This window comes from Stegostoma tigrinum, chromosome 3 (genome assembly GCF_030684315.1).
Source record: "Stegostoma tigrinum isolate sSteTig4 chromosome 3, sSteTig4.hap1, whole genome shotgun sequence".
NCBI classification, from domain to species: Eukaryota; Metazoa; Chordata; class Chondrichthyes; order Orectolobiformes; family Stegostomatidae; genus Stegostoma; species Stegostoma tigrinum.
The window spans coordinates 12,941,641-12,960,333 of NC_081356.1; the positions used below are offsets into that span (position 1 = coordinate 12,941,641).

Sequence of the window (18,693 nt, forward strand, 5' to 3'; positions counted from 1 at the left end):
AAGAAATGATGAGGGGAGAGACGGGTTGATGAGAGTAATTTGCTGTCCCCTACCCCAGTGGCTATATTGTTATATTCAGCATTAAGTAAGAAAGGGTGGAGTTTGCAGCAAATTGGAAAGGACTTTAATCTCTAGATATGTTATTCAATTTCAATTGGCAAAGGTAGCCTTGAATTTGAGTTTGCAGAATGTTATCACAATAGTTTCTTGCAATAATAGATTGCGGAATCATTAAATGATTAAAATATCATCATTTTGCCTGAAGAGGTGAAGTTAATTAGTAATTCCTAGTAAAAGATTACCGGCAAAAATACAATCATAATAAAATTGAATTCCATATTAAGACTAAAACAGATATGCTTCATTTCCAAAAAGTTACTTAGGTTTAATCTTTATAAAATGAAAAGAAGAGGCTTATAAGGTTATGAAGAATAGTAGACAGCCTGAGAATTCTCTGATGAAGGGTCTAGGCCTGAAACGTCAGCTTTTGTGCTCCTGAGATGCTGCTGGGCCTGCTGTGTTCATCCAGCCTCACATTTTATTAGCCTGAGAATTGGGACTGCTTTTAAAAAAAAAACTGGTCATCAAAAGTTTATAAAAGATGTAAGAAGAGTAAGAGAATGAACTAACCAGGAATGTGAAAGTAAATTGGAAAAGTTTTTATATTTATGCAGAATGGAGGAGGGTAGCTAAAGTAAACATTGGTCCCTTGGATTGAAGAAACAGGAGCAATTATAATTTGTGCCCACCTTCACAGTAGAATGCACAAATGCATATCATAAATAGTGATTAACCAAGGAACTAACAAAGGTGAACAATGTACAAGTGATTAGTATCAGTGGAGGAAAAGTATTAGAGAAATCTAAGGACTAAGAGCTAACAAATCCCAAGCTCTGATGACCTACATCCTAGGGTTCTAAAAGAGGCAGATGCAGACAAAGTGGATGCAATTGTTATGATTTTGCAGAATTCCATTTTAATAAAAACACTCCAGCATATTAGTAGTTAGCAAATGTAACATTGATCTTCAAATGCTGGGAAAATGTTGGAAACTATCATTCAGGAGGTCTTAGTAATGCACTTAGAATGATGTAAAAGGATAAGAAGGCATCAACATGGTTTGTGAAAAGGAAATTGTTTAATTAGTTTATTAAAGCTTTTTAAGGATATGATTACTACTATCTATTTTATTCCAGGAGCTGCGTGAATATAAAATTCGTTGAGTGACGGGAAACTGAGAAGAATGGTTAATGGGTATTTTTGACTAATGGAAGGTTTGCAGTGGAGTTCCCCTGTGCTTGATACTGAGGTCCTTACATAAATAATCTAGATTTTTGTTTGCAGGAGACAGTTTCAAAGCTTGCTGATGACACAAAATTTGGAAGAATTGTAAACATGAGAGGATGGTATACAGAACTCCAAAAAACACTTACAATTTGGTGGAGTTGGCAGTAGGGACAGCTAAGATCAATGCGGAGAAATGTGGGTGATGCATTTCAATAGGCAAGATATAGGCAAACTCTATAAGATAAGGGATACAATTCTCAATGGCTGTGGGAGCAGAAAGAGACAGTTTTACGACTGCATAATTCTTTAATAGTGCCATAACAACTAAAAAGAGCTGTTAATAAAACACACAGTATTCTGGATTTCATTAGTAGGGACACGAGCACAAGAGCAGGGGGGTTATTCTGAACCTATGTAGGACACTGGTTATTTCTCAGCTGGAGTATAGTGTACAATTTTGGCCACCACCCATTTGAAAGGATACAAATGCATTGGAGAGAGTCCAAAAAGGTTTATGGGAATAGTTTCAGAAATGAGAAATTTCAGTTATGAAGATAGATCTGAGAGGTTTGGGACTATTTTGCTGGAGAGGAGAAAGCTGATGGGTGATCTGAAAGATCTTTTGGAAATTGTGAGTAGTCTGTACAGAGTGAATAGGGAGAAACTGTTACTGCTTGTAAAAGGATTGAGAACCAGAGGTGGTAGGAACTGCAGATGCTGGAGAATCTGAGATAACAAGGTGTAGAGCTGGATGAACCCAGCAGGCATCAGAGGGGCAGTTTTGGGCCTAGACTCTTCTTCAGAAATGGGGGAGGGGAAGGGGGTTCTGAAATAAATGGGGACAGAGGGGGAGGCGGATAGAAGATGGTTAGAGGAGAAGATAGTTGGAGAGGAGACAGACCGGTCAAAGAGGCAGGGATGGAGCCAGTAAAGGTGAGCAATAAAGGCAAGCATACAAAATGCCTTCTTCACTATCCTATCTACCTGTGACTCTACTTTCAAGGAACTATGAACTTGCACTCCAAAGTCTCTTTGTTCAGCAACACTCCCCAGGACCTCACCATTAAGTGTATAAATCCTGCCCTGAGATTACAGAGTGTGGAACTGGAGGAGCACAGCATGCCAGGCACATCAGAGGATCAGAAATGAACTTTCCTGTTCCCCTGATGCTGCCTGGTCTACAGTGCTCTTCCAGCTCCACACTGTGTTATCTTTGACTCCAGCATCAGAAGTTCTTACTATCTCTGACTAAATCCTGTCCTGATTTGCCTTTCCAAAATACAGCACCTCACATTTATCTAAATTAAACTCCATCTGCCACTCCTCGGCCCATTGGCCCAACTGATCCAGGCCCCGTTGTACTATGAGGCAATCTTCTTTGCTGGCCGCTACACTACCAATATTGGTGTCATCTACAAACTTACTAACCATACCTCCTTTATTCACATCCAAGTCATTTATATACATGACAAAAAACAGTGGACCCAGCACCGAACCTTGTGGCGCACCGCTGGTCACAGACCTCCAATCTGAAAAGCAATCCTCCACCGCCACCCTCTGTCTTCGAACATCGAGCCAGTTCTGTATCCAAATAGCTAGCTCTCCCTGTATTCCATACGACCTAACCTTGCCAACCAGACTACCAAGAGGAGCTCTGTCGAATGCCTTACTGGTGTCTATATAGATCACGTTGACTGCTCTGCCCTCATCAATCCTCTTTGTTACTTTTTCAAAAAAAACTTAATTACCTTAAGCGTTGGATAACTATTTAAATTGAAAAAAAATGTGCAGAGTTATGAAGAATAGGCAGGAGTTTGGCACGAGGTTGGAAAAGCTCAGATAGCCAGTGCATATATGATGATATCACACATGGTATCTTTCTGCACCATTACATTTCTGTGTGGGAAAGTGAGAGGTTAATCACATGGTAATAAGAATGGTGAAGCAAAGCTGTAACATGTTTGAATATTCATGTTCAGAGGGACTTGGGTGTACTGATACAGGAACTCAGACTGTTCGAATCCAGGTACAGCACCAAGTAAGAAGGCAAAGACTCTTTTACTTTATTTTGCATGGCGACAGCAGTGCAGGAATAAAGTAGTCTTGTTGCAGTTGTATGGGATGTTAGTGATACTGCACCTGGACAGCTTTGTGCAGTTTTGGTCTCCTTATTTAAGGAGGGATTTGCTTACAGTGGTGTTTGGAAGAATGAAAGGTGATCTCATTGAAACATACAAGATTCTGACAGGGTAGACAGAGGGATTAGTTTCCATGTCTGGGTAATCTAAAATATAGGAATATAGTCTCAAGATAATGGGTCAATCATTGAGGATTAAGATGAGGAGAAATTTGTTTGGAACTCTGCATTCATAAGTTTTGCAGATGCTACATTGTTGAATAGATACAAGGTTGAGACAACAGTTTTTTAGTCTCCAGAATTCATGGAATATGGGGAGTGGTTACGAAAGCAGAGTCGATACAGAGACCAAGCTGATCACATGGTCCAGAAAACCAGGCTCAGAAGGACTATATGGTCTATTATTTCTTTTGTTCTTATATGCTCAATACACATATACCCAACGTGAACACACCATGCACTGTAGTTAACATGAGCAGCTTGGAAATATACCTAACATGAGTTGCCTTGTAAACTTCAATATTGCATATCAAACTCCATCATACTGGCTTGATCATATAAACAAGGAGCAGGAAGGTGGAGACCATTACACCTATACTCTCTGGAGTTTAGAAGAATGAGAGGGGATCTAATTGGGGTAAATAGGATGCTCTAAGGGATTGACAAAGTAGTCATCTGAGGCAATCTAGAACAATAGGTTATTGTTTCAGGATAACGGGTAGAAGATTTAAAACAGATGAGCAGGAATTACTTCTCTCAAAGGTTGGGAATCCATGGAATTCACTACCCAGAATGTGATGGATGCTGGAACATTGAGCACATTTGCAGAAGGGATGGACAGGTTTTTATGTAGAAATGGATTAAAGGGTTGTGGAGAGCAAGCAGGAAAGTGGAGTTGAGGCTGAGATGAGATCAGCCATGATCATATTAAATGGAGGAGCAGGCTCAAGGATCTGCATTGCCTACTCTTTCCCCTAGTTCTTATATTGTTAATTATTAAACTTGAGAAGAATTAGTAATGCAACACACAAACAAACGGATTAGAATCAAGGGGTGTGTTCAAAATTACAAAATTTAACAAAAAGATAAACTGATCAGTCACTGAATTGTTCATGAAGAGCAGATGGTTGAACATTGTTCCTGGTAATGTTGATATTGCTGGTTGAATGTCATTTTTTGAGAATCTTGAGTTTGCAGGTTTGAAATTCCTTAGTCCTGATTCCAGCTTGACAGAGATCTCCCTTTCATTGGTCAGTTAGCTGACTTCAGGCACTCAGAGTGAGACAGTTCCTTTACCAGCAACACAGGTGACTATAGGATAGCTCTTCAACTGTGACCTGCACAGTACACTAATACCTGAGTGTTGGTCCACATAAAGGCTCTCAGTCCCAATAGTCCACTAGTAGAGTTGAACCTGACTATTTCGCTCTTGCCCTTGGGTGCATCACTTTGAGGGAAAAACACAAAATGTGTCTACAGTTTGGGACATAATCTACAGTAGGTGGCTTAGTTTTGAGCAGAGGCTCATCAGCACCCCATTATCATTGTAGTTACAAGAGATCGCAGTCCAGTCTGTTTGAAGTTTCTTTGACACCTTTTGGTGTTGCATCCCATCAGACCTACACAAGTTTTGTCAGCTAACCTTTAAATATATACCTGCAGTCATTTTATTTCTGTAAAGATCCTCTTTTTTTAAAAAAAAAACAGATTTTGGAAATAAGGGCTAAAAATGTCCTCAGTACTGTTAGTATTTTGACCTGTGGTCTTAACAGGCACTTATCCTTGTGGAAATCAAAACACAGTACATTCATCATTTCCCTTCTATCCACTGGACATGTTCCTTCCTCAAAGATTGGTTAACCATGATTTCCCCTTCACAAAACCACATTGATGCTACCTGGTTATTGACAGTATATTCAAGTGGCCAGTTATAACTTCTTTAATAAGAACCGCTGACATTTTCCCTCTACAATTGTTAAGCTAATTGGCCTGGAATTCCCTGCTTCTTGCCTCCCTCCCGTTTTGAATAAAGGAATTACGTTCACTATCTTCCAATTTAATAGAACTTTCTCCCTAAAACTAAGGCATCAGCTATCTCACTGTGGGGTGTCCCCGCATTGTGAACATCCAAATTACAAACGCTCATGCATTTGAACACAATCCTATACAAAGGTGTATTAATATTAATTTTGAGGATCTGACAGATGGAAGTTACTTACGAATGGCTATTTTATACTATTGTGGACAATTCGACTTGTGAACAGACAGAACCCAGGCACCACCGCTGGTCATTTCTTTTAAGTCTCACGGATAAAGTCCATCAGGACCCAGGAACTTATCAGGCTGCATCTCCAACATCTTACCCAGTACCACTTCTTTGCTAATGGCAAATTCCTCCCTTCCTTCCATTTCGTGATTTATAGCTGCTTCTGAAATGCTATTTGTGTATACTGTGGTAAGGACTGATACATTTACATCAGCATTAGTGAACCAGTTGGGTATTTATGACTAACCAGTAACTTTTACGAGTAAACTTTTTCTATAGCCAACATAAATGACTTTATTTGCTTCATTTAACTCCCACATTGCAGGCTTAGAAACCTTTGCAGTAGCTGTTCAGATCTAGAACTGCCCAAATTGTGAAGGAGGGAGCAGGCCACCATGAAACACAACACCATGCAGCAAAGCTTAACTTGTTGAATCCAAGTGGGACAAGCAGAAGTGCTGTATCCGCAGGACACTGATGGCTTGTTCCATGTCTTTCCCAGCTGCAACATAGCTTTCATTGAAGAGACACAAGTAACATGTTGTTGAGTAGCTGAAGTTGTCATTAACCATGTAGCATTCCTTGTTGCCAAGCAGAGAAACCCTAGTTCAGTGTAGTGTCTCAAAGAGAGCTGAAATTGCAGACTAACACAAGATGAAAGCATTGTAACTATAGACAGGATAGCAGCATGATATTCTAGGTATGGTTGCAGAGGAAGTGTACATTTCTGGTTTTGGTGCATCTCCACATTACAGTGCAGTGCTGGCCAGGGTACAATCATCTACACAATGAACCCTGCCCCATTGAAAATCTCACTTATAAAAATTCAGCCTAAGGAGTCTCTAGAATCACTGGGATAAATCATTTCAAGCAGCAAAGCTAAGGATAATAAAGCTAGGATAGTAAAGATATTTGTCTCACACTATAAAATAGAAAGCAATATAGAAACTTGAGGCTTTGCTCCTTACCCATTATGCAAATCAATTTTACTTAAGATAGGACAGTTCCCCTTTGTACAGCTCTATTGGTATATTCAAGAATGTATTTCAAATATAGGATGAAAATCAACTAGCAATGAAAACCAGTGATTATACATACCTACTAAGGGCTGTGCAGAAGAAAGTCAAACTGCTCTATTAACAAGCAGGATAATCGTTGTTGTTTGATATTTGAAGAAAGGATAAACAATGTGTCAACAGTTTTTTTTGGTTTCTTGGCAGATGTGGAAGCTGACAATATTAAGGGGATTGAAATGAAGCAAAATATGCAGATAAGTCGAAGTCTTTATGGCACTGGATTAGACATCAAATCTGCTGAATGCATCAAAGGTAAAACAGAAGAAACAAAATACACGACTACACGAAAAATACATTTTGCATCCAGTGACCTATGTGATGTAAAAGCTGTTCACTCGCAGTGTCATTCAAGCAAAGCTGGAGATCATGTGTGTTGTTATGAAAAGGAACATCTTATAACAAAAATGCAGCAATTAACAACATTTTGTTCTTTGACAAGTATGGAGAATGAACCAGCCTTGTTGGAAACTAAGCCTATTGGTCCATTAAAGTCAATTTCCACCTGTGCCAATAAAAAGGTTCCATCAGATTTAATGGAGATGGAGCCAGATACCATGGAAACGAAATCAGTCACAGAAGCGATACCTGTCATTACTACAGTCTCAGCTAGACGTTACCCATGTGATTCAGACATGAGAGAGGGCTGTCCTCCTTATACAGAGAATAAAGCAGAAGTAAACACAGACAGACCTTCCCTTGAAGCAAGGCTGCGTGGAGCTGATTGCTGCGGTATGGAGGAGTGTTCAAGCCCTTCGGGTGTAATTCTAGAGTTTGGACAAGCATACTCGCAGAATCTAACAGAAGATGAGATGTATAGTGTTACCACTGTGTCTTGCGCTGATGAACAACAAACCACGAACACAATTAGCATGAAAGACAAGGAGCATGATAAAGCAATTGTCAAAAACAATACAGTCCAACAAATGGGAGATAAGCACACACAGTGGGTGGACATGGATCAAAGTGGAACTGTACTCAGACAAACTTTATGTCAAGTAAACTCCAAGGAGAATATGTTCAAGTCCAAAGAATTGGTTAACAATTGTCAAGGAGCAGGATCATGTTACCAAAATGATGATGGTAGTATAACTTCACAGATATATTCTGTGATGTCCAGAGGAGATCAGACAGTATTCTCAGAAAACTCAGAACTTGAAGAGGAGATCTCCAGCAGGAGGAACTCATCTGAGACAGGCAAAGAAAGCAAAGATGCTTACTCATTTGACATATCCCGGCCACTGTTGAATTTAAACCGAGTCTCCTTTAAGACATTTGGCATGGTTAAACATTTGGGATCACCACACCTAGAAACAAAGGTGGAAAATTGCTCAGCGGGGTCTCTAAACATTTCTGAATGTAACATGGAGCCTGCAGAAGACAGCTCGAAAGAATACATATCAAAAACAGAACAGTATCCTAACCAGACTGAGTCAAGAGTGTCTCCCACAACAGCAAATGTAAATGAAATCAGTACACCGATACTTTGCCCAGAAGATAAAAACCTTCCTTGGGAAATCCCTTCACTGTCAAATACATCAACCCCACTTTGTGAAGTCGACAGCTCGATCATTCAGAAATCCACAACTGCACCTCAGCAAAGTGAATGTCTCTCCACCAAATGTCCACAACAAATAAAATATAAAAGTAGTTTGAATGTTGACTCCACTGTTTCAGCTGTCCTTACAACTGACATGGATAAGGATATAGATGAACAGCTCCCAATGGGTGGCAAGAATATGTGTAGCTGTCAGATAGTATATGGGAACTGTTTTAGAGCACAGGGCACTGATGCTAATGACGAAAACAAAGATGTAGCATATTCCACACAGCAGTGTTCACCAAAGACCACCCCACCTGATTCAGGAAGCTACTTGTCGCAATACATCACTACATGTACTGGGCAAAGTGAGAAAACTGTGCTTACCAATTGCTCCTTTGATTTTCCTAAAACTGATCTTACACCAATGCTTGAAAGGTCCATTCTGTCACATTTCAAGAATAAAAAATACAGCATGCCAAATGGATTCAGGCTGATACAGAGCGATATCATGGAGCTGCTCAACATGCTGAAAGAATTCCCCAGAGAAAGCCATGTGGAGGAAGAATGTGCAATACTTACTTCATCAACACAGCAAAAACTATATACTGAAAGTGGAAAGCTGATGTCTGCTTGCCAGAAGGGCATCAAAGTAGACCAGGCCCCTGTGGAGATGCTCCTGGGAGTTTCTGAAAGTTTCCAGGCCCTCGTACAGCTAACAGCAACATGTCTCCAGTTCACGACCTGCATGCATTGTGCAGAACGTCATGTGGAAGTGGTCAATAGCTTAACAGAGGTTTTTATGATTTATAAAACCTTTGTGCAAATCTCTGAGGAAGCATGTATCAGGAAGTCTGATGATTTAAGCATGAAACTCCTGGCTCAGCAGTGTACTGCGTTGACCTCTGGGGTTTTCTGCCTGACACAGCCGTTCAAATGATTCAGCTCTGAAATGGAATACAGTGTTTGTAAAGTTGGGAACATGAGAGAATACAATTAGAAAAATCTAAAAAAGGTCTAGGATTGTGTGGCAAGTACGTGACGATGCACTGAATTATCTCCTGGAGGAAAATGTGTACTACAGTATGACACACTGACTGGCATTGGCCATGTGACTAATAACAATCAGAACTGATGCAAGACACATCTTGTTTTGTGGTAACATATTACTCTGCAGCTTGTTCAGACTTCCGTATGCATCATATAGAGAGTATTTCAATGCTGCCCTTTAGCCTGGAGCTGAAGTCTGAATTCATCCCATTGACTGGTGGGATCTGAAGGTTTCAAGGGCTTTCCATTGAGTTTGTGCAGGGGTCCAGGTCATGCAACAAAATTCTTTAGCACTTGATTTGAGTTGACACCAAATTAGCAATCTCATCCAGAGGGGCCCAGTTGATAGATCTCATCTAAATCAAAATGTTATGTCTGCCCATACCTGTGTATGTGCATGACTGCATATGTGCATATGTGTATGTATGTAGGCAGTTTGTGTGTGTGGGTGTTTGTGTCTGTGTGTGTGCGCGCGCTGAGGTGAGGGGTGCTGTTTTGAGACTTGATAAAGTTGGCAGTGGAAAACAGTGGAAATATAAGAATTGTTTCTTGGCATCTATCTCACGTTCTGTATGTTTGTTTGCATTTGGTATCAGCACTAGATGCAGAATGTTCCAATCGTTAATTTTGACATTGTTTGTCTCAATAGAAAGATATATGGTATTAAAGGATCTTATTTCCATGTCACAGTGTTAAACAGTGAACATTGGATTTCGAAAGAATGTCTGGAGACTCGTTACATTATCTATCACTTGCTAGGGTGTTCTAGAAAAGTTTTCTCTGTTAGTTGATATATTTGTGTGATTTCTATCTCAATAGAAAGGCTCTAAAGTCCTTGGTCATTTTAGGATACAGAGATTAAACAGACAATGCTGAGAAAGACCATTAGTTATCTCAGTGGTTTATAAAAACAGAAAAGCTTAAGCTATCATCTCATCAGTTCTTTTGACATGCCAATGTTAAAGAAGCCATTATTTGTCATGTACTGTAAAAATTTTAAGTTGCTCTGCAGTTTCTTCATAATCTGGGACTAACTCCTTGATGCACAGCACTCAAAGAGCTCCTTATGATACATTATACTGAAGCTGACAGTTGCCTGTCGTAAAACTAAGGTGTTGAAAATTGTAGGTCGCAACTGCTGAGCCTACAATCTCCCTGCAATTATCAGTTCCTGAATGGGGAGTATTGGTTTAAGGAATCATTTTTGTGATAATGGATGCCCAAGATGCCCTTTAATCAGAGAATTTTCCTTGTTTTTTTCTCTTTCAATGGTTCAAAACTCCCACAATCTTGAATTTAAGGAAACAATGTCTATACTTTTACAGAAGCACGTTGTTGTATGCACAGAGAATGTCGTATTTTCAAACATTGTATTTTCCATTTCAGCTTTAATTCACATGAACTGATCTTTGCTCCTACAAGCTGAAAGCTGCATTCCTTCAGTGATCTATCACTGCAGAGTTGCATCCAAAGATTAACAGTGTCCTGCTGTCAGTTATTTCCTCACTAATCATTGATGGTCAATTTCCATGGGGTTGAGAGGAAGGGAGAGTCCCACATGTGGTTAGAGAGCCATATTCACTCCAGAAAATGACTGAAAATATTGCTTCTGCTATTGGAGGATTTCTGTGGTGGTTCCATTGATATTTATGGCAAACAAGTATGTTAATCCCCTATACGAGTAACCCGATTGGCTCATGCTATTACAATAGCAAGAAATTCCACAATGTGTGATTTTAAAACTTAACTGAGCCTTTATACACTAACAAGGGTGGGGGTAGATCACAACTAGGGGGCAAATTTTTGAGGTGAGAGGAGAAAGATTTAAAACAGATTTGAGGAGCAACGTTTTCACGCAGAGGGTGGTTCGTGTGGTGAATGAACTGCCGGAGGATGTGGTAGATGCAGGTACAGTTATAACATTTGAAAGATATTTGGTACATGTACTACACTCACTAGTGAAGGTCGCTTTCTTCAGGCTTGAGGTATTTTCTGCTGCAGGGAGACACACTTCTCCAGAGGTACAAAGCCATAAGATGTGTTCATGCTGACAAGCTGATTAGGTACCCAGCAGCTGATGGCTTTTGTCATCGACAACTGGTCATAACCCCACAAAACAAGTAGGTCCTTGTCTGATGAATCTCATTTTGTACACACCCTCCAGTGCCAGCCCCTCTGCTGGCAACCTCCCACACAATTTCAACAAAGCAACAGAATAAACACCACCTAAATTGAGTTTCCGTAATATGCTTTTATAAAATGCAGGAATCCCTACAACTAAATTTAAGCTAAGTGGATTGGCCATGGTAAATTGCCCATATTGTCCAGGGATGAGTAGGTTAGGTGGAATAGCCATGAGAAATGCAGGGTTAGGATGGGGGGGTGGGTCTGGGTGAGATGTTCTTCAGAGGGTCAATATAGAGTTGAGGGGCTGAATGACATGCTTCCACACAAGGGATTCTCTGATTCTTTGAAAACTTGGGCCAAATGCAGACAAGTGGGACTAATTTAATTTAAGAAGCTCAGACGAGTTGGACCGAAGGGTCTGTTTCCATCCTGTATCATTCTGTGACTCTAAATTAACATTTATTTATTATTATTAAATAGAGCTATGATATTAGTCATAATCTATGGGGACCACAGATGTCTCTGTCTGTTACAGAGTGCTATGTGGTTATACAGTTTGAAGGGCACCTTTCTGCATTAAGCATAGGTACAGCAAAAATTCAATCCCTCATGTGCAATTGCAACCAGCACAGGATTGAACCTCCACTGATCATATTATTATACTGCACATGCCACTCATCTAGCCATGTAAGCAAACCAACCGTCAGACAGAGATATGAAGGATATCAATATGATGTTTATAAGCGACAAATAATAAAATAATCCTTTTAGTTTACTTTATTTGCGCATATGAATTCAATATGTCACTGACAGGTTTCCACACAAGTGGAGCAGTTAGTGACATTATGGTCAGCAATGACAATGGCCACACAATTAGTTCATTCAGATTGACTGGAAAGACTGGCTACATTGATCAACCACATAGTATGTTAAATGGGTGAATCAAATCAGCCTAGGTTGAAAAACATTTTCTGTTACTTAAGTTGAAAAGGAAAGAGGAAATACACAATTTTATGAGAAAACTAGTGTATATTTTTGTGATGTCAGAAATCTGTATTTGTATAATTCATTTTGACAAATTGCTCTCCATTCGTCAGCTTCTCTCTTTCCTCTCCCAGGGCTCATAGAATCAGACAGTACAGAAGAGGTCTTATGGTCCATCAAGTCTGTGCTGCCAGAGCTACACTAAATCTACACAATTCCCAAAGCTTTGAATGTTATGATATTTCAAGTGCTCATCCGAATACTTTATAAAGATTGTGAGACTCATATTGAGGTGGAGTTCCATTGACTAGTGCACAGTTTTGTCATGTGTGGAGAGAATGAGTGACAGGATGCTATCCTGGCCATGGGACCACCTCCATCATACTTTCTATATCTGACATTGCACTATCGTTTGCTGTGTGGTTGGAATTGGAGGGCACTGAGTAATAACCAAAACATGAACCTCAGCCATTCTATATTCCTTAGCTCAAGGGTTAATGGTCAACTATAAATTAAAAGGAATCCCTGACCCTGCTGATTTGTCTGTCATCTAATAATATTCATAGTCCAAGACCTTCCTGGTCTAATTATCTTAACAAACTTTCAAAAGCATTTAGACAGACATATGAACAGGTAGAGAATAGAGGGATATGGGCAATGTGCAGATGGGATTAGTTTAGGATGGCAGAGCTGTACTATTCTGTGTGTGTATTTATGTATACTTTACACTGATTTCATCATTGAATGAACAAAAGAATAACTTCATCTCAATTTTTTAAAAATTTGTGCTGAAGCACAGATGACCATGATTTTTTTGATAGCCACAGTGCTGTCATGAACATAACAATGCAGAAGTACAACAGAAAGGGCCTAGTCCTATATTATCATTTTATTAAACTATCTGAGCATCAGAAAGGCAGAGTACTTTCATATCTGATGCCTGTGTTTTCACCAGAGGGGGAGCCAGCTAGAATCCAAATATAGTAGTTTCAGACATTTTGGCCATTTCAAATACAGTCCATTCTGGATTCAGATGTGCAATATTGCTCTTTATACAGCTCAGGATGACACTAAATTAACAACATCACATAACATTCATTAGAAATATCTTAGATTTCATCTACCTGTCCAATTTCCTCCATTGTCTCAGTTCTAATTATTTCTGAAACCTTGTTTACCCCCCTACTCCTCCGAGAGTTCTGCGTTTCTCTAATTCTGGTCTCTGTTGTGTTTCTGGCTTTGATGGTTGTGTATTCAGTAATCTAAACACTCAGGTTTAGAATTCCCTCTCAAAACTTCTCTTTTTCATTCACCTTCACCAATGTCTTTGACAAACCCTTAGTCGCCTGTATCTGTTCTGAACTCTACTTCTCTGATTAAATACCAACTTTTGTCTCATCATGCTCCTATGAACTGCCTGGAGCAGTTCTACTATATTCAAGATGCAATATGACTGTAAATGATTGTTATTACTGTAATCAGTGTGGAAAATAGGAAATGTCCCATTGATATAGCATGATTTTTCAAAGTGGAATTAAAGCATTAGAATAAGAAGTTTTATTTATGTAATGGCTTTAATAAAATAAAACTTCCATGATGTGGCACAGGTACATTATAAAAGAAAATGTGATATAGAATCACATAAGGAGATATTGGGTCTGATGAGATGGGTTTTTAAGAGCATCTAAAAGGAGGATAGTGTGTTCAACTATGGCTAGTCCAGATGGATGAGGAGGAAAAAAAAACCTTTTTCACAGTCAGACAGAATGTTATTTCTAACGTTGATAAGGGTCATTTCAGTACTGTAGCAGGGTGCAAGGTCGATTGGAGGGATTCAAAAACACATGCAGTTTTTTTGCCACAACAGAGGAGTTGCGAAAATTCCCAAACATCAGCAGTTCCACTCCTAAACCCGACACTTTCGATTTTCATGAGACACAGCTCAAGCTTCATCCATTTCTGAGTCACTGGCCATGGGAGTGTGCACAGGGTGGGAGGTGACATAGGCTGACATTACTGGTAATATGCGAGGGAGGGATTTTGAGCGATGAGTGCTGGAGGTTGGCTTTGATATAATTATTTTTGTGAATTAATCTTCAACACAGCTCCAGTGCACAGAGATAGACCTTGTCCCCAGCCTAAATCTGTAGCCAGCAACAACCACACACATTCCAGGGTCACCTGACCCACCTCCCAAAGAACCCAGCCATCCTAGAATGAAAATCAAACCCCCTGAATTGGTTTTTCTCAGGTTGAGAGCCAGGAAATATCCCATCCCTTTGCTCCTGACCCACAGAGTTCCAGGAAAGAGAGACATGAATTTGGGAGGTAATAACACATTTAAGGACTGAGAGACAACAAAGACCTTGCGGATGCGATGGTAGTTTGCAAAGATAGTGAGGTCAAGTTTGTGTTTTCTTGAAGGAGTGATGGCAGCAGATTTAAAGGATGTTCAGGACCTGCAAAATCATAGAATCATGAATCCCTTTAGTGCAGAAGCAAGCCATTTGGCCCATCGAGTCTTTCTGACCCTTGAATGAGCTTCCCACCCAGACTCATCCCCTACCCTATCCCCATAACCCTGCATTAGCTATGGCTAATCCACCTAGCATACACATCTCTCGACACAGTGAAAACAATTGGCAATAGTTGTTAACATGGGAGACAAGCAGAGAAGTTTGTAGTTTAATGGACTTTAGATGTGGAGAGCAGGAAGTAATTTTCATGGCCAAAATAAGCTTGAAGAATATGTAATGAGTGGTAGATAGAGAAAGATATAAGTCCAGGTTTAGGGCAGGAATTAGCCTTGAAGGAAATTGTCTTGATGATCTGGGACAGCAGAAGGATTTGGATGAGGCAGCTGCTCGAATGGTCTTAATTTTAGTCGCAAACAAGTTCATGGGCTCCTTGTACTTTTGGTAGAGTGGAGGAGCTGGGAGAAGGGCTTAAGAGAATGTTTTCCAGTAGAGGCTGGATTGTCACTGTTACATTCTGTGATGATGCTGAAATATGAGCCATTTTCACAGGTGGTATCAGGAGCCAATAGTGCTTTATGTGGTCCATCTCAGATCCAGCACTGAATCGATGAGCCAGTTGTCTACCATCTTCTGTTCAATCCCCTTTGACTTGAGGGAGGGGATTGGAGGGCTGTGCCAGGAGGAACAGCCAGGCTGAGAGACGGTAAATGTTTTGATGGTGTGAAGACATTGGAGGCAGAAGTGAAGGAATGCCAGGGTGAATCAGTAGCTGCATTAATGTCATAATGAAAGCAACGTAATAAATCAAGCTTAACTTTGCAACTGTACCATACCTGAACTGTAGGGAGAGATCTTGACACTGGGAAGTGGCTGTATGAACTCAGAGGGAACAAAGACAGTAATGCTTGAAAATAAATATACTCCAGATACTGGACCTCTATATTGAATTATACAAGATGGTTGGACTAGTATATTTCATTTGCAAGTTATATCCTTTTGTTCCCTTCTGGGAAATCTTACTGAATTGACAACATTTGGATTGGGAGAGGCTATTAAAAACAATTTGCACATTTGAAATGGAACACTTGCATTGGATGCTAATTGCCTTTGAACTGAGTGGAGAAAACTTTCAAAACTTTCCCATCAAATTGAAGCAGATCTAAAGGCTGAAGCTTTACTTTGAAGGCTATATTAATCCAACATTCCTACTGAAACAAAACCTTGATTGAGTTTAAAATTAATGTCCCTGGATAATTCATTAACATGAGCACAAGTTTCATCAAATGTTTCAACCACAAAAAACAATTCCAGAAGGGAATAGCTACTGGCAATTTTTCCCAAACTGACTCATAAATTCGAAAAGAAAATTATTTCAGTGAAAACTCTCTTAACCCTACCCCTAAAATGAAATTATTTTACGTTGATTGTATTTGGAAAATGCTCCACTACAATTCTCTAAATGGATGTAGGATGCAAACTCAGTGCAAAACGATGCCAATGGCAGCATGCAAATATTGATCTGAAAATGGTTCTATGAATCAGGACCAATATAAATGTAATAAAACAAAGAACTGCAGATGCTGGAAATCTGAAACAAAAATAGAAACTGCTGGCTGAAAGTCGCCAGATTTGAAATGTTTAACTCTGTGTTCTTGCCCCAGATGCTGCCAGATCTGCTGCGTTTTGCCACCAATTTCTATTCTTGTTCTAACATCAGTTGTTTTCCTGAGCTCATTAAAGGTTAAAGCATGGTTAATTTTAAATACACTTATCTCCAGTAGCACATTAGTCTGTCACATTGCTGAGGGATTTGTAGCAAGGAAGCCTTTCCTGAAAGATTGAAATGAGAGGTTAAGGGAATGGTTTTTTTTGAACTGACAAATGGTAATGCAATGTTTCGAGACACTTGAATTTCCCAGGGTACGTACAATGCATATTCTTCCTTTGTAGCCAGTCCAAGAGTCAGCATTGTCAATGTTTCTATAATATGTATAATCCAATGTAAAGCTTTGAGCAAAGGCCTTGGTAATGGGCAATGTATTTGCTATGGCTTTATACTTGTAAAATAATGATAAAACACTTCATTAACTGCATTATGCTGTGTAGCAAAAATGAACACTAAAATATTGTTCTGTATGCTATGATACCGGTATAACATTTCAGGTGTGTTTGTATTTGGTTGTTTCCTGATACAATGAAATAATATTTTGATGTAATGCAACCTCCTGCTAAAATTACTGAGCAACTTGTTTCAAAATCTACAAATCTAAGCTGCTGAAACTACTGTGGAAGAAATGATGCAATTGGGGCACCAAGGGAGTTGAGACTACTTCTAACTTAGTGCTAGAAATCCTCAATAAACTTCTATTTTCTACCATTGGGAATGAAGGCAATGTCTGTGTGTGTGTATTTGTGTTCCTACTACCAGATTCCTGAAACATCTCTTTATGTGATGAACATTATAGAAAGTTAAGTTAGTGCAATGTACATTATAACTTTTCTTATTTCGTAGAGTAGATAAATATGAATGACCCTTTAACATCAGATATCAAAATTGAAACATATATTAAAATAGTCACTTGTGCTTCAATTTGATAGAATTTAAGTTATTGAATGTTATTAGGAAATGATGAAGGTGAATAATCTGAAGTAGCTAGTGATTGTAAACCACAATACAATGCTATAGATACTTGGTTCATCTCAGTTCATCTCTCCAAAAGGACCTGACAGTTGTTCTGTGCATTATCCATGGAAATCATTTTAAAATAACCTGCCCTCCAGAAGGACTTGGATAAGCTTTTAGTGAGAAATAACTGCAGATTTTGCAGCAGGAGGCTCACCTCCTGAGTTCACAAAGCCTGTCCACTATCGATAAGGCACAAGTCAGGAGTCTGATAGAACAGTCTCATGTGCCTGGTGGATTGCTACCTCAACATCACTTAAGAAGCTTGAACGTTTAGAACAAACAGCCTACTTGACTGGCATCCCATTCACCACTTTGAACATTCACTCCTTTCACCCCTGGCAAACTGATCAGAAGCACTGCAAGACTGGGGTCCTTTGACAGCACCTTCCAAAACTGTGACTTTTACCATCGAGAAAGACAAGAGCAGCAGATTCATGGGAGCACAACCCATTTTCAATTTCCTTCCAGGCCACAGCACCTTTACATCCCAACAGGAAAATCCAATTTTAAAAAAATGGAAATGAAGTAGTGGTTGTACTGGCCCTCCCATTTTGAAACGTACAAGATCAGCAGGACTAGCAGATCTCTTTTACCAGTTTTACTTATTTTTTTGGCCTGGAACTATTTCACCATTCCTTCACTGTCACCGGATCAAAACCCTGGAACTCCCTCCCTAACAGGGCTGCGGGTGTACCAACCCACTATGAACTTCAGCAGTTCAAGATGACAGCAATTAGAAATGAGCAGTAACTGCTGGTTGGGCCAACAAGGCCCAACTCCCATGACTGAATACATTTTAAGAAGTCAATTTCAATCTGGAACTTACAAAGGTCAGTGACCCCAGAAACACTCCACCTAGCCTGCACATCCCTGGGCACAATGGGCAATTTAGAATGGCCAATCTACCTAACCCGCACGTCTTTGGACTGTGGGAGGGAACCGGAGCACCGGGAGGAAACCCACGCGGACACGGGGAAAACGTGCAAACTCCACAGAGACAGTTGCCTGAGGGTGGAATTGAACCTGGGTCCCTGATGCTGTGACGCTGCAGTGCTAATCACTGAGC

General features: G+C 39.8%; 1 protein-coding gene across 2 annotated transcripts in view; it reads left to right on the forward strand.

The window, feature by feature from the left end:
• The window catches only part of LOC125450440 (FERM and PDZ domain-containing protein 1), a 133,782-nt gene extending 116,467 nt beyond the window's left edge, over positions 1 to 17,315 (forward strand). For both annotated transcript variants that reach the window (XM_048526445.2, XM_048526437.2), the window contains exon 16: positions 6,911 to 17,315. In XM_048526445.2, coding sequence (XP_048382402.2) covers positions 6,911 to 9,243 — 2,333 coding nt within the window. In that variant the 3' untranslated portion in view covers positions 9,244 to 17,315. The remainder of the gene's footprint in view (positions 1 to 6,910) is intronic.
• The last annotated feature ends 1,378 nt before the right edge of the window (positions 17,316 to 18,693 follow it).